The sequence below is a fragment of the Sapajus apella genome, unplaced genomic scaffold, assembly GCF_009761245.1.
Source record: "Sapajus apella isolate SASKATOON/1434 unplaced genomic scaffold, GSC_monkey_1.0 scaffold37, whole genome shotgun sequence".
In the NCBI taxonomy this organism is placed as follows: domain Eukaryota; kingdom Metazoa; phylum Chordata; class Mammalia; order Primates; family Cebidae; genus Sapajus; species Sapajus apella.
The window spans coordinates 1754373-1771641 of NW_022436977.1; the positions used below are offsets into that span (position 1 = coordinate 1754373).

The 17269-nt window shown below is 35.5% G+C and overlaps 1 protein-coding gene across 12 annotated transcripts in view; it reads left to right on the plus strand.

Moving 5' to 3' along the window:
- HERC1 (HECT and RLD domain containing E3 ubiquitin protein ligase family member 1) overlaps positions 1-17269 on the plus strand; it is a 234247-nt gene that overhangs the window by 130877 nt on the left and 86101 nt on the right. For 8 of the 12 annotated variants that reach the window (XM_032297748.1, XM_032297756.1, XM_032297752.1 and 5 more), the window contains 5 exons: positions 2234-2573; positions 3039-3159; positions 9332-9383; positions 13344-13409; positions 16555-16823. In XM_032297748.1, the coding sequence (XP_032153639.1) occupies positions 2234-2573; positions 3039-3159; positions 9332-9383; positions 13344-13409; positions 16555-16823 (848 nt within the window). The remainder of the gene's footprint in view (positions 1-2233; positions 2574-3038; positions 3160-9331; positions 9384-13343; positions 13410-16554; positions 16824-17269) is intronic. The other 4 variants (XM_032297758.1, XM_032297759.1, XM_032297754.1 and 1 more) reach the window with 3 other exon arrangements.

The following is a 17269-nucleotide window of genomic DNA, read 5'->3' on the forward strand; positions in this document are numbered from 1 at the left end:
AACTTTTAAAATTATAAATTTCATCCACTGACTACACTGCTATTTCGATAGGGAGCAAGAATATACATGAGACTGCTATTGACTGGGTGAATAAAACTTTTCATACTTTTGTATTCCAAGGCTACAGATAGTTTTTAAAGGTAATTATTTATATGTTTAAAGAGAATGTCAGAGCTTTTAAAACATTTATTTATTAGTGTCTTTTGAGTGATTTGGCTTTTTCAGGTTAAAGTGTGTATTCAGTCTGTACCCTAAAACATTATGGTCACCAATGCATTTGGTGTTGAGATTGTCTGTATCTCAGTCAACTTGGCATTTATGTTATTATCAACTTATTTGTGTTCTGCATACTTCTAAAAGTGATTTTTGAGGGGGCTTGAAGCAAGACTAAACATGATTTAAACAAAAGGAAAAGTGTCTAAATGGAGTAATGGGAGTTGGAGATGGGGCAGGAAAATAATTGTATTTTAAAAACCTAGGCCGAGGGAACTTTTGCAGTTGAATGTAAACTTAGTTTAGAAATTCCTGGAAGCAGACTAAAGGGGAAAATATAGTAACAAAGTATAACCTTCAATTATAATACAAGAAAAAATAATAGTCATCTGGGAACTAATACTTTTCAAACTAGCTATGCTTTTAGAGCATCTATATATGTTGGGCACTGGGTCAGGTGCTTTACATAGATTAAGTCATTTTCACAACCGTCTAAAGTTCTAGTATTACCTCATTCTAAAGATAAGATGAACTAAGATTTAAGGATGCAAAATTGTATGACTTGGGCCACAGTTAGTAACAGCTAGAATTAGAACCAGGTCTGCCTCAAGCACCAATGACCATTCTCTTAACCACTGATTTCTAGCTCTGGACTCTGAGAGGGCTTATTGCTTTGACTTTTTTGTGGAAACAAGGGACTTTTAATAGCATAATGAAAATACTGTCACAGTTCTATAAAATATACAGATCAGTTTTTAAAGTTTGTACTTCCATATTAACTGATGAATCTAGTATTTTACCAACTTTTTTGGCCTGAATTTCCCATTAAGAATACTGTCTTCAGGCCAGGCATGGTGATTTACGCCTATAATCCCAGCACTTTGGGAGGCTCAGGCGGGCAGATCATTTGAAGTCAGGAGTTCGAGACCAACCTGGCCAACATGGTGAAACCCCATCTCTACTAAAAATACAAAAATTAGCCAGGCCTGGTGGTGGGCACTTATAATCCCAGCTATTCGGGAGGCTAAGGCAGGAGAATTGCTTGAACCTGGGAGGTGGAGGCTGCAGTGAGCCAGGATCGTGCCACTGCACTCCAGCCTGGGCGACACGGCTAGACTCCATCTCAAAAAAAAAAAAAGTAAAAGAAAGAAAAGAATACCGTCCTCACACCAAATTTGTGCAAAAAATTTCTTTTCTATTGTGAAATATCTACCACTGCATCAGAACCTTAACTCCACTGATGTTTTACGCTTTGAATTAGGGAAAGACTAGCATCAGATGGTTATTCCTGGTGATGCTGTCTCACTCTGGAGGCAGTCTTGCCCCATGTATTAAAACTAAATTCTTTGTTTCAGCAAAGATCTTTAGTGACAGTGCTTATTTAATGTGTTTAAGATATAGCAAAGTGTAGAGGTTAAGGATTATATGGACTTTGGAAGGGGAAAGGGGACTTTTTGTTGTAACTAATATAACTTAAATTTTGTCTGTTTTTTTTTTTTTTTTTTTTTTTTTTTTTGGGGAACCTCCCTCACATTTTTCATACCAAGGTTGTGAACGTTTTAGAAATAAGCAGCTATTTTTATGTAACGTAGTGCTTCACAGGTTTTTATGGGATTTAAAATCAACTGAAGGGCCTTTAAAACACAGATTGTTGAGTCCCCCTCCTAGGGGTTCTGATTCGGAAGGGCTGGGGTAGGTGGGATAATTTGCATTTCTAACAAGTGCCCAGATGATGTGGGTGCTGCTGATCAGGGACCATACATTGAAAATCACTGATCTAATTAATTAATAACATTTGCAATATGATCAAATTAAATTCTATAAAGGTGGATTAGTATTTCCTAATGTAATTTTTATGAAATATAGCATTTTAATATATTTCAAATGTAATTTTAGCTGTTAACTGTGTTGTTTTTAATGTCTAAAAAATAATTTTTCCCTCTTTCAGTAAGTTTTTGGTCCAAACTTTTTGACTATTTTTATTGTTATTTTCTTTGCTCTTCTCTCCCCATGTGTTAAGACCTTGTTTTTGTGTTGCATGTTACAGAAATCTTTCAGTGTTTCCTCTCAGCCCGTGAAGTAGCTCGTAGCCGAGACCGAGATAGAATGAACAGTGGGGCAGGGTCTGGGGCTCGAGCTGATGATCCACCTCCTCAGTCTCAGCAAGAGCGAAGGGTCAGCACAGACCTTCCTGAGGGTCAGGATGTGTACACTGCTGCATGCAACTCCGTGATCCATCGGTGTGCCCTGTTAATATTAGGAGTAAGTCCTGTGATAGATGAGCTTCAGAAGCGAAGAGAAGAAGGACAGTTGCAGCAACCTTCAACAAGTGCCTCTGAAGGGGGTGGACTTATGACCAGGTGGGACTGACTAGACACCGAAAACATTATCTACTCATTTTCCTTTGTTACCTTATGCGCTGAAATGGTTTGTTTCCAAAGTTACAGTGTTCTGATGTTAACATAGACATGAAAGAAGAAATACAAATTGATTAGGATGAATTTGAAGTGATATAAATACTGATACTGATTTCTCATGGACTATAAATTTCTGATTAAATGAGCAGGCACAATTTTTCATATATATACATATATATATAAACAACAGCAATGAAAGAGCATGTGAACTTACTTGCATCCCTCTGTAGTTTAGTGACATGCAAATTATTTTGAGAAGGGCTTTGTGCTAGGACAAGAGTCAGGATTTCCTATCAACTGACATTACTTCTCACTGTGTATATGATCTGTGTGCTCCAATTCCATTCCATTTTATGTTCACTTACAATCCTAAATAAAATAACTTTGTTTTGTGTGCATGTGAGACAGGAGTGAAAGTCTTACTGCAGAGAGCCGGCTAGTCCACGCAAGTCCAAATTATAGACTGATCAAATCGAGGAGTGAATCTGATTTGTCTCAGCCTGAATCAGATGAAGAGGGTTACGCACTGGTAGGTATACCCAGATTCAGTAAAGAAGAATTTTTGTTTTCAAAGTATAGATACATAAGGCTTTGGTTAGAGTAAGTAATATGTTTGGTTTAGACATATAAAAACTTTTTTCAAAAAGAACTTTAAGAGAAATAACTATATTGCATAGATATTTACCACATACATGTTAATGGTTTCAATCTCTTGCTCTGACTTCTTTCTAAACTCTAAATTCATATATCTGACTCTGATGGATATTCTATCCAAATGAGTCAGGTTACCCAATCTTAACCTATCCACAAGTGAACTTGTCTCTCCCAAACCTGTTTCTCTTCCATTCCCTATTTTAGTAGATGATACTATTAACTATCCAGGCTAGAAATCTGGGATCATCCTTGACTCTTCCTTTTTCTTATCTCTACCTCTTTATCCTCCACCCTTTCCTAATCCAGTTAGTTAGGTCTTAAAAATTTTATTGTTAATGTGTCTCCAATGTCCTCTCCTCTCCCTTTTCTTTTGCCACTGCCCTGTTTTAAACTTTGCCTCACCTCTTTCCTTGTGCCCACCTTCCACATTTCACTAGACGAATATATCTAAAGTACAAATCTGTTTATACCTCCTCTACTTAAAATCTTTTAACTGTTAACTATCAAAAAAGCCTCAGAATCTGGACTGCAGGCATTTTAGAGTAAAGATAAATAAGATGCTAATTTATATAAAAAGGAAGTAAGGTAAAGGTACACTACATTGTCCCTGGTAAATATAAAGTGAAAATTATTTAGAAGATTGCTTCTATTTGAGGAAGTTTGGACATGGAGTTAATTGATAGCTAGGTTTTCAATTTGGCTGTTCCTCTGCCTTATGTGCGATTCTATATGTGCCATGACCTCCGTGAGCTTTAGTGTCCTATTGTGTGATATAAAGATGGTAGTGCCTGTTGTTTATATGGTAATGTGTTAGACTTGGCCTCTAGTCCTGATTCTACTGTTAAAGAGCTATGGAATCTTAGTCATATCATGTGACAGCTCAAAGAGAAACACTAGCATTTGAGATAGACTTATCTATAAGCTCCATGTTTATTTCTGAAATTCCTCTATTGTGTGAACTGAGATAAGGGATATGAAAATATTTTTGAAAAAGTATAAAGTGCTACATTAAGAAAAAGTTATTGTTTAAAAAAGGCTTCCATAAAGGATTCCTCATCTAAAGAAAGTTGAACAGTGTCTTTAAGTTTCATTGTATCATGACATTTTGTTTATACTTCCTCCTTTCTCTTTCATCTGCATTAATATCTCTAGGCTCCCACTTCACACTCAGTCTTATAGCCTAGTGAGATTTCTCTGTGTTCATTTATTTCTCTGTCAATTTATTTTTTTTCTGATCAATCTGACTCATTATCTAGTCTCCTCACTCTGTGATAATTCACCTTTTTTTGGTGGTGTGGGGGCCAGGATCTTACCCCGTCACTCAGGCTAGAGTACAGTGGTGTGATCGTAGCTCACTGCATCCTCAAACTACTGTGCTAAGCAATCCTCCTGCCTCAGCCTCCCGAGTAGCTGAGATTACAGACATGTGCCACCATGTCTGGCTAATTTTTAAAAATTGTTTATGTCTTGCTCTATTGCCCAGGCCAGTCTTAAACTCCTGACCTCAAGTGATCCTCCTCCTTCAATCTCCCAAAGTGTTAGGATTACAGATGTGAGCTCCCAACCCTGTGATAATTTTAAAACATAGATCATGTCATTTCTCTGCTCAAAGTCCTGCAGTGACTTCCCTTTTCTCAGACTAGAAGCCTAAGTCCTTACAGTGGCCTATAAGGCTCTACATGTTCTGGCCCCACTACCTCTCTGATTTCTGCTACTCTCTTTGATGATTCTCCTTCTGCCACACTAGACTCTTAGCTGTTCCATGAATCTACAGCACAGCTTCTCTTTATGGCATTAACTGGCTGTTTCTTAGGACTGGAATGCTATTGTCTGCATGGCTAACTCCCTCTCTTACTTTAAGTCTTCATTCTGTTACTTTTTTCGTAAAGCCTACCCTGACCACCCTATTTAAAATGGCAATTTTCTTTTTTTCCACATAGTCACTCCCTGTCTCCCTTGCCTTGCCCTGTTTTTTCTGGAGCACCAGAAAAAACACCTAATGTGTAATTTAGTTATTATATTCATCGATCAGTTTGTCTTAGCCTGTGTTAGAATATAAGCTCTTTAATGACAGGATTTTTTTTGTTGCTGTTTTATTCACTTCTATATTCTAAGCACCTATAATAGTGCCTGGCACATGGTAGGTAGTCAAGAAATTTTTTTTTTAATTTATAATTTAAAAAAATTTTAGAATAATTTTATAGAACTGCCACAATAGAACTGTCTATTCTATTGTGGCAAAATTTCCACATGCATTCGGTTTTTTCCATTTTTTATTTCAAGCCCTCCATTACCTTTTTCTGGAGTAGGTATTTTCAAACTGGTCTCCCTACTTTTTCCACTTTTGCTCCTTAGACACTTCTCTCCAAGTTAGAATTCTTGAAAACACACACAACAACAAAACACCTACCTGCTGGTTTTCCTTCTCAAACATCTTATCTTACTGCAGAGAGCTGGATAGTCCATGCAATTCCAAATTACAGACTGATAAAATCGAGGAGTGCCTACACTGCCTACTTGGAAATCAAAGATTCGGGAAAGTGGAACCAGTATTCTTTTGCAGTGGTCTGCATTTTTGCCATAGTAGTTCATTTGCCAGACCCCAAACATAACTCCTGAGCCTTTGCTAGAGCACTGTTTGCCTTAAAAGTTCTCCTATGCTTCTTTGCTAATGTCCTATTTTTCCCTGAAGGACTGTCTAAAATGTTACTTCTTCCAGAAAGCTTTCTTAGCTACTTTATCTCCCAGTTGTCCCATGACAACTTGTTAGGGTCTTTAATAATCCACTGTTAGTGTTGGACTTATTTATGTATTATTAGTATGTCTTCCCAGTAAACCCACTAAGAATCTAGGATTTTTTGATTTTTATTTTGCCTACATGCCCCTGATATCTCCTACATAGTGCTTTATATATTGCAAATGATTAATACCTCATTTCCACTGAAATGAAAATATAAAAAGTAGGATGGGTATAATTAAAGTGGCATACTTTTGGGCAATCAGCAATGAAATCTGACTTAGAATAGGGTTAAAGCTCACTATGGACTTCGACCTGTACAAGACATTTAGCCTTCCTGAGTCCTGATTTCGTTATCTTTGAAATGGAAAATAATGCTTGTTACACTTGCCTCAACTGTGTTATGAAGAATAAATTTGGTAATACAATTTAAAACATTTGGGAAATTACAAATGGGGACAACAGATCAATGGAGGAGGATTGAGCTTAAGATTTAATTGCCAAGATTGTTCATTTAGATTTTCTGGTTGTTCACTTAGTTTTTAGAAAATTTTTTAAAAGGCTAATAAACCCATTTTTAAAAATGAGTGAGCCAGGCACAGTAGCTATGCCTTTAACCCCAGCACTTTGGGAGGCTGAGGTAGGTGAATTGCTGAGGAATTCGAGCCAAGGAGTTCAAGACCAGCCTGGGAACATGGTGAAACGTTGTCTTTACAAAAAATACAAAAAAAAAAAAAAAAAAAAAAAAATCAACCGGGCCTGGTGGCTCACCCCTGTAATCCCAACACTTTGGGAGGCTGAGGCAGGCATATCACAAGGTCAGGAGTTAGAGATCAGCCTGACCAACATGGTGAAGCCCCATCTCTACTAAAAACACAAAAATTAGTCAGGCGTCGTGGTGCGCACCTATAATCCCAGCTACTCAGGAGGCTGAGGCAGGAGAATTGCTTGAACCTGGGAGGTAGAGGTTGCAGTTAGCTGAGATCATACCACTGCACTCCAGCCTGGGCGACAGAGTGAGACTCCATCTCAGAAAAAAAAATAGCTGGGTGTTGTGACATGTGCCTGTCCCAACTACTTAGGAGGCTGAGGTGGGAGGATCACTTGAATCTGGGAGGCAGAGGCGATAGTGAGCTAAGATTGTGCCACTGCACTCCAGCCTGGGTGACAGAGTGAGGCCCTGTCTCAGACAAACAAACAAACAATCAAACCCAGATTGACTTTTTATCATGTTTCCTTATGGAGTATTAGAAAGATAGTGTCATAAAAGATGGAGAAGATAAGAACTAGAGAGAAAGAAGATTCCATTTCAGATGAAGGGAGATCTGGGCTAAGCCTTCAACTTTAGAGAGCCTGGGGTGGATAAAGAGGAGCAAGCACTTGGAACAGTTTGAGTTTTCCAGCTGAAATATTACCCTTCTATACGATATGAGATTATTTAAGAATATGATTTATATCTTTGATATCTCATTTACTCTGAATTGTTAGTGAATGAAATGCTTTTTTAAAATGATTGAAGTTAACCACTTTAATGTCAAATCTGTGCTTTAACATTCTTTCATAAAATGTATCATACAACATGTTATCTACTCTGTTTTAGCACAGAGAAGACCAGCCCTAAGTTTAACTGTTTGACGGGTGTCATTTTTAGCAACATTTCTTACTATACCCTTCTAGTCTATTCCCTAGCTCCCTCATTTCTCACAGGATTTGATTTAGCATATGAAAGTAAATACTTTACAAAGGATAACTTAGATGAATGAATTAGGACTGAAAAAGGCTGAAAGAGGAAAATAAAGCCCTGGGTAAGATATTCTTATCTTGGTGTATATCCTGTGGTGTTCTGCTAGAGGTTGGTCACCACCTCTAGCAGAGGTTTTATCTTTTTGTCTAAAAGATAAAAAACAAAATTAATTGTTGAAGAGAACCAGATGTTTCTGCTTCTGAGGTCTGAGATTATTTTCTTCCATGAGCCCCCATGGCAAAGGTACTATGTAATGAAAATGTTTTATTTCCTGACACATTGATGCCTTGAGGAATTTTGTGATGACTATTTGGTGTTTTATCCAGCACCAAATGGTCCAAGAATATATAATACTTATTTCTGTTGATATATAGGTGGGTGAGTATATAAAAAAAAAATGTTTGTCTGCAGTATGGGCACATGTATATGTGTGACCAAGTAAAGATTTTCTATAATAACATTTTTCAAATGAATCTGTTTAGTTTCTTCTTTACTTTTTTTGAGATGGAGTCTCACTCTGTTACCCAGGCTGGAGTGCAGTGGCACAATCTCAGCTCACTGCAACCTCTGCCTCCCAGGTTCAAGTAGCTGGGATTACAGGCATGTGCCACCACATCTGGCTGATTTTTGTATTTTTAGTGGAGATGAGGTTTCACCTTGTTGGCTAGGCTCATCTCAAACTCCTGACCTCAAGTGATCCACCTGCCTCGGCTTTCCAAAGTGCTGGGATTACAGACATGAGCCACTGCTCCCAGCCTTGTTTTGTCACTTCCAACCCTTACTTTTTTGACACAAGCTTTTTGAATTGTATATTGAAATTGCTAATACCATAATGTCAAGTCTATGCACAAGCTTAAGTTGTATATGTGATTTGTTTATGGTTGGATATGTATGTGGGCCAAGTAGGCAGTTGTCTATACCCTACCTCCAACAGATGCACAGATACACAAAGATATATATTTTCATTGTTCTTGTAAGCCTTCACTGCTTTATTAAACTGTCTGTAGTTTCACCAATTTGAGATGTGTCTATTTTAATAGGTTTTCAAAAACATGTAAAATCTTTTCAAATACTACCGGAAGGTTTAGGACTATTACTTTTCTGTTAGCATGGAGATATCAGATTATCTTTGTTTAAACACCTAGCAAAGGCTAGTGGAAGTTTTGAAAAGAAAGGAAAGTGAAGCTAGAGGAAAGAGTAGTAATTCTGGATACTAGGACACTATTGCAAGGGTTTAGACATCCAGAAGGTATTAATAAGATCATACAGTATCTGAAAGATAAAAGACAAAGATTCCAATGGAAAACAGGTAACAGCAAAAACTGCTACTCTGCAGTGTTAATTATGTGACTTTTTTGAGTTCGTGTTTCAGAGTTTTATGTGCTTGAGCCTTCTTAAAGCTATGTTCAGTGAGTTTTTAGGGACATTTTATTATTTGTTGGACTTGAATGATGAATAAGCAAGACATTGCTGTAATTATATAGATTTTTATTCTAATACTTTGTTAAATCTTAATCTTAAAATACTTTTCACAAATTAAATTTATTTACTTTTTACTTTTAATAGAGTGGCAGACGAAATGTTGATTTGGATTTGGCATCATCTCATAGAAAGAGAGGTAAGTATAAGTATTAAGAACATACTAAATATCTTAGTGAGACCCTATCTTAAAGAAAAAGAAGAAACATAGTAAATAAATTAAGTAGCTGTTTTTATGTCTAATGTATTTAGATCTGATTGTCTTTGAAATGTAATTGCAAAAAAATTCAGATCCATTTTATCAGAAGAATTAAAAGAAAGACTATTTTCTTTAAAATATATACCCTTTAAAAATCTGGGAATGTTTAGGAGTTAATAATCAATTATTTTCTCATTTGTTATATGTTTTGACTTTTTAAAAGTCCTATGTAATTCTAAAAACAGTACATTTTATTATGGTGGAAAGGGGTTACTTACATTATTTTCCATGTTTTAGCTCATAGAGTTGCTATAGTTTAAATGGTATTACAGGAAGAAATTCTTACCCCATACACATGTACACCCACTTTCAAATAAAAAGTTTCTAGTTTGTTTTCCTCTTGGCCTATTAAGATAAAGCATGTAAGAGATGCTTTGTCTCTTACATTAAGAGATACTGTATCTCTTGTATAAAAATTAAAAAAAAAAATGTCTTAAGGAGCAACTCTAGAGTGTCATTGACAGTTAAGGTCTTTTGTTAATGAATAGTATAGTTAACTCATGGTTATGTTTGCCAATTGAGGAAAACCCCAGCAATTTTGGATAATATAAATCCATGGATAACTAAAAACCCTCTTAAGTATTATTCTCTATTAACTTGTACTGCCTTTTTTTTTTTTTTTTTTTTTTTTTGAGACAGGGTCTTGCTCTGTTGTTCAGGCTGGAGTGCAGTGGTACCATCATAGCTCACCACAGCTTTGGCCTCCTGGGTTCAAGGGATCTTCCTACATTAGCCTCCCAAATACCTGGGACTACAGGGGTGCACCATGCCCAGCTAGTTTTTTATTATTTTTGTAGAGATAGGATCTCCCTATGTTGCCCAGGTTGGTCCCAAGCTCCTGGGCTGAAGCAGTCCTCCCACCTTGGCCTCCCAAAGTGCTGGGATTAATGTATGCAGGAACCACCGTGCTGGCTCAACTGGTACTTTTATTTAAAACCATTTATTAAGTGGTCATGAAAATGTGAAATGTTAAAAATTGCCAGTTGTGGCAGTTTTATAAAACACTGTGAAACAATTTTTTTCCATGATATTAAATCTTTTGTATTTCAGAATGAAACCCTGCTCTTAATAGCTTCCTTGGCACAATGTTAGGTTTCTCCCCCATAGTAAAAAAAAAACAAACAAAAAAATAGAAAACTGAGAAATGAAGGAAAGAAATACACATGTAATTTTTTTCATTTTCATATATATAACTCAGAAGAATAAATGTTGTTACTTAAAATTTGTCAGTATTTCATCATTTAATTACAAGTAGAAAGAATGGGCCATGTGTGGTGGCTCATACTTGTAATTCCAGCACTTTGGGAGGCTAGCCTGGGCAACATAGTGAGACCCCTGTCTCTACCAAAAAGAAAAAAAAAAAAAAAAAAAAAAAAAAAAAAAAGCCAGGCATGGCTGCATGCATTTGTGTTTCTAGCTACTCACAGAAAATCACATGAGCCCAGGAATTTGAAGTTGCATGGTACTGTGATCGCACCGCTACACTCTAGCCTGTGTGACACAGTGAGATCCTGTCTCAAAAAAAAGAATACAGAGAATGGTTTCTCTGAAATATTAGGAAAATAACGACCAGAGCCTTCTTTATTGAAGAGTCTTTTGAGACCATAACATACCAAAGCTGCTGAGTTTCTTAAAAAAAAAAAAGTTAGATTATTTGTGATATCAAAAAAAATTAAATGATGTTTAGTATAATGTGCAATATGCATTTTATTATTTTGTAATTCTTTAAAAAGTGGTAGTTCATTTTGACTTAGGAATTAAATTTTTGGAACAGATATACTATTTTAATTTTGTTTAGCTCAGGTGAATATAGTTGGTAAAAGTTGTATGTTATATTATTAAGGGTATATCATTTGGTGCTAGAGAGAAAATAGCTCCAGACTTACTGAATAGCATAAGAGATCCAATTTATAGTTTATACTATGTAACTTAAGTTTATAAGTAATAGTTCATAGGTTAAAATTGTTTTTTTCTTTGAAATCTCTATCATACTTATGGAAATATAATTTGAGATTCAGTCTCTGTTAACCAGGTCATCATGTGGCAAAATAATATCTTTGGAATAAAACAAAGTAGACTCTTCATCTTTGAACTAAGAAAAAATCTGTAACTTGAATGTGAATTACTTAAGCAAGAATATGACATATTTAGGAGATTATATTTTCAAAGAGATTTTACAAACATATTGTATATTTAATGACTGCCCTTTGACACAGTGGGTTTTTGTTTGTTTGTTTGTTTTGCTTTTAAATCATAGTAAAACAAATGACTCTGTTTTTTTTCCTTTATCGTCAATATGTACCAGATGCCTTAAACTCTAATTTCTTCAATTGGGCGTTGAACCTGCCAAGTCTGAGAATTGTTTGGGGGCCATTCAAACTGTTGAGTGTTCTGATTCTGACTTGAGCCATGAAGGACAAACAAATGTCCAGCCAAGTGAGAGTTCTTTTTTTTTTTTTTTTTTTTTTTTTTTTTGAGACAATATATTGCTCTGTCATCTAAGCTGGAGTACAGTGGTGTGATCACAGCTCACTGCAGGCTTGATCTCCCTGGGCTCAAGCCACCTTCCTACCTCAGCCTGTCAAGTATCTGGGAGGGACTACAGGCAAATGCCACTATGCCTGGCTACTTTTTTTTTTTTTTTTTTTTTGTATTTTGTAGAAACGGGGTTTCACCATATTGCTCAGGCCGGTCTTGAACTGGGCTCAGGCAATCCGCCCACCTTGGCCTCCCAAAGTGCTGGAATTACAGAAATGAGCCACTGTGCTTGGCCAAGAATTCTATGTGCTTGTTTACCCCTTCCAATGTTTTGAGGAGGAAATGTAAAATTTTTTCCCTCATACAGCATTTGCATTTACTAGTCTCAGTGGTCTTGAGTTACTGAAAGCCTGATGAGAGGAATAGGCGAGAGATAAAGATGTTTACTTATATCCTGTCTACTGAAATTAAATGGATGTATAAATGACAATGGGTGTATACACATTTTTCAGCTGCTCTTAACATGCCTGCAAGGGCTCCTCCTTGTGAGGGCTCATTGCCTGTAATCTCAATGTTTGACAATGGGGACAATAAGATTTATGCTGTTGAACCACAATTGCGCCTTTTTCTCCCTTCCCCTCAGTTAATGTTTCACAGTTGGTCTAAGCTCTTAGTCTAAGAAAGTGAATATGTAGGAAGGGGCAGAGAAATGTGGGCATGTACATTTCAGAGGTATCAAAGCTAAATTTACTTCTAAAAGATGTGGATGAAACATTTCTTCTGCTTAGCATCTCAGAGGAAATATGAGATTTGCATTTAGTAAACATTTATAAACTACTTACTATGTGCCAGGTGTTCTAAGCCCTTCACAAATATTAATAACTCATTTAATTTTCATAACAGCCTGATAAAATTCTTGTAAAAAATATGTTAGTCATTTGGTACTTTGATAACACTGAAAAGATTTGCTATGGTTTTACAAAAACTAAGCTGATTCTTCACAGAAAGACAGTACCTTTTTGCAGAGACTTGATTTTAGTTTTCTTATTTAAGCTGAAGGTGGTACAGTGAAAGTGGTGGGATATCAAATAGCAACTTAAGAAGCAACATCAGAAATCTTAATAGTTAAAATACTGTATAGTTTGATTTTTGTCCCGAAGTCTCTAAATATTTTGTTAGGGTTTTATTGCTAAAATAATACTGGAAACATTTATCAACATGTGTGTTTCATGGTATAACATGTATGGGCGAAATGCTATTTTGTCTGTGCACTTCAAATTCGATGATATAAAGAAAAGTGAATGTAAATGTTTCTCTCCTGTATCAAATTTCTCCTTTTGTCTTCTGATTCTCGTGTGGTAGTGTATTTACTCCTTTTTGGCCAGTTGAGCCCCAGAAAAAAGAAGAGCTTCAAGCAAGTACATGATGGCATGTTTAATTTTTTTCCCCTTTTAGCTTGCCTACATATTTTATGGTTTATAAAGTATGTATTGCAGCTCTGTCATGTTCATTTTGAAAATTCCATTTAAAAACCAAACTTGTAAGGACAAGTAAACAATTTCAAAAATTTTTTGTTTGATTTTGTATTTCTTTATATATAGTAGGTGATTCTGAATTAATATTAAGAATTGGGCTTAGTCTCAGTTGCTGTGTAGAAGCTTTTAATACACTTTTCAGATATAAAATTTCCTATATTCAGATAGTACAGAGCAAACCAAAGTTATCAGATTGTTATACTTTAAAGAAAAAATTAAAGTTCTTTCATTTCCCATTTCCATAAGTTTCTGTGTTTCAAGTACTTTTGATGTCAAACCAAATATTTTGATGAAAATTATTTATCCTGATGCGTCCGTATAGTTTGTTTCCTGTTCTTATATTTTATTTATACAGAGTTATAGTTGGGTTAATTTAATCCATTAGAACTCAGCAAACTACAGCTAGGCAGCCAAGTCTGGCCTACTGCCCATTTTTGTGAATCAGGTTTGACTGGAACACACCTACACTCATTTGTTTATGTGGTTGCTTTCATAGTACAGCGGCAGAGTTGTGTAGTTGTGACAGAGACCTCATGGTCTGCAAAGCCTAAAATATTTACTGTCTCACCCTTTACAGAAAAAGTTTGCTGACCTCTGCTTTAAATTGCAGAGGATTTAGTTTTGGGCTTCTTTAGCCATTCATTTCATCGAATATTTTGGTTTATATGAAGACGATTCAGTATTGGTAGATTCATGATTGAACCTTTATATAGGCAAGTAATTGAAATTTCCATCAGTGATTTGTGAGTTGGTTAATAATGATTATGTAAGACTACCGCCCATAAAATTAAGGAATTAATGTTATTACTCAACAAACCAATTTTTTTCTGCCCCCGTTTCCTCAATTGTGAAAATCAGATTCAATCTTTAGGGTCTCCTTTTCTTCTAATAATAGTTCCTTGCACATTTTTATTTTCATTTTGAAAAGTAATTCATAAGTATTAGAAACTAGAGGAATCATTTATTCTGAAATATTATTATTAAAAAGAAACAGCCCCCCCCACCACCATCACCAAAAAACAAGCTCAATGTGAGGAACAAAAGCTATTTATAAGTTAAGGCTAAATACAGATTCTGAATTTGGGGTACTTAAGGAAATGAAAAAAGAATACATATATATATATATATATATATATTTACATTAGCCTCTGCTTTATTCTTAAATATTTTTAACTTAATACATTATGCATCTGTGACATTATTCTTTGGATTTTTAGTCTTTTCTGTGTTACATGAAAGAATATTCAGCTCTACAATTTGGGAAAATTTTTAGATAGGTGGTTGTTTTTCACATTCAGCAAGACTGAAAATTAAGCTTTTTTTTTTTTTTTTTGAGGCAGGGTCTTGCCCTGTCATCTAGGCTGTAGTACAGTGGTAAAAATTAAGCCTTTTTTAATCTTAATAATACTTGCTAAAACACAGAAGGTAGATAAACCATATATTCTTTGCCATTCTACATTATTTTACTAGGATACATATAAATTATTTCATAGTTACTTTATAATATTAGCTCCCTGTTATGAATTTTGAAGTCTTAGGGTTTGATACCAGCATAGTAATTCAAAAACAAGATTACACATTGAATATTGCGTTAGTTTGTTTTCTGTGTGGACATTAGTGTTTAAGTAGTTACCTTCCCAAACTTTTCTATCTAGCTATATAACTGATACAGTTTTTATGATGCATATTTAATTGAGTACCTTAAGATGGTTTCCTAATTGAGAAATTTAGTATATTCACATAATAGGATGTTATACAGCAAACAAATGAACCATGGTTACACATTATAATGTGGATGAATGTTAACAATATTATATTGAATGAAAGAGTATGTTCAAAAAGGTGATATAAAATAATACTCTTTTTTAAAAGTCGACAAGAACTAAAACCATTATTTATCTTGGGAATACATTAAAACAATAAAAACAAGGAAATAATAAACCCACGCTTCAGGATAATAAAACTTTAGGTAGCAAGAGATGGGCTGGAGGAGGAGCAAATAGATAGATATAAGTTACTGTTAGTTTTCTAGTTCTTGTATTCACAGATATTTATTATGAATATGTGATTTCAAAATTGGGCCATGCATGAACCAATGATGAGAATATGTCATGAACAAAAGATTGTAGTTAATCAAATTCATGTACCTGAGATCAGTTAAAGATTTGTAAGAACTGGACATTAATATATTTATTTAAAGCTAATATTGGCATATGACTTGAACCGTTGGTCTTGTGTTCAAACATGTTAACATTTTGCTGTCTAATGTAAAGATTTTAGCTTAAAAAATACCTACTGGCAAATCTAATGGTATTATATTTAGCAACTATTTTGATGCCGCTTGATAATTTTATATAGGTATCATTTTACAGTAAATCTCACATATTCTTGTCTGTGAAACTTTGCTTCCTCTATATAGGAGTTTCACAACCTGCAGTAAATATGCACATGACACAGTCAGTGAGAATGTTCCTTATATTAATGAAACCCAAAGGGTGATGTTTGTGTCTCCTTTTTGTGTAAGTTTACTTGCCCTTCTACATTCATTTTTTGGTAATGTTTCATTGCAGATATGTAGACACTTTGTTCAGTCTTAACTTTTTGTAATGATAATGTTGAATTAGATGAAATCTTTCTGTTTTGAGTAGGTCTTAACCGGCAGTATCTTAAGTGCCTAGTTCCTTTTTGTTTGTAAATGATGGTCTGGTTTAATATTGCAGAGCATTTTAAGCTAAGCATTTTGAGAACAGCTTCTGCCTTTCTTTTTCTTGTGGCAGCGTGTTGCTAAAGCGCTTACAGAGACACTGGTACATCAAATAGGGCTTTCCCTTTATTTTCTTACATTGCTCTAATTTTTGTTTGTTTGTTCTTTTTTACCAAAGCATTTTGCTCAGATTCACTTAATGCATGCGTGTATTAAAACATGACTATCCATTTCTCACCAGTTGGTTATGGTAGCAGCACTCAGCCTTATCTAGTTTCAGAATGTATGCTCTACTTAATTGCCGTTGATACATGTTTGTTCTGTTTGTATATAGGTCCTTTGCACAGTCAGTTGGAATCCCTGAGTGACTCTTGGGCTCGCCTGAAACATAGCAGAGACTGGTTATGCAACTCCTCCTATTCCTTTGAGTCTGATTTTGATCTTACCAAGTCTTTGGGAGTTCACACTTTGATTGAAAATGTTGTAAGCTTTGTGAGTGGAGATGTGGGGAATGCCCCAGGTTTTAAAGAGCCAGAGGAAAGTATGTCTACAAGTCCCCAGGCCTCCATCATTGCAATGGAACAGCAGCAGTTAAGGGCAGAAGTAAGTCTTTGATATTTACTCCTTATGAGACCTCTGGAAACTTAAACCAAACCACTGAATGTATAGTTCTGGGAAGAACCTTTCCTTTTCTTGTATTCCTTGCCTTCTTTCCCCTACCTGAGCTTTTCAACATAACTTTCTTAACTAGAACAGCACATTATTTTGTTTGAACTAGACAAAAGTGCATTTTAAAATTGTCATCTCTGGGAACAATATACTCAGAAGTCTTCACATGTCTCCTAGAAACTAGGGTGAGACTGGCTAATGACAATAGATCACCAGCGCCTTCTTTTTTTTTTTTTTGAGACGGAGTTTTGCTCTTGTCACTCAGATTGGACTGCAATGACACTATTGGCTCACTGCAACCTCTGCCTCCCAGGTTCAAGCGATTCTCCTGCTTCAGTGTCCCAAGTAGCTGAGATACAGGCATGTACCACCATGCTCTG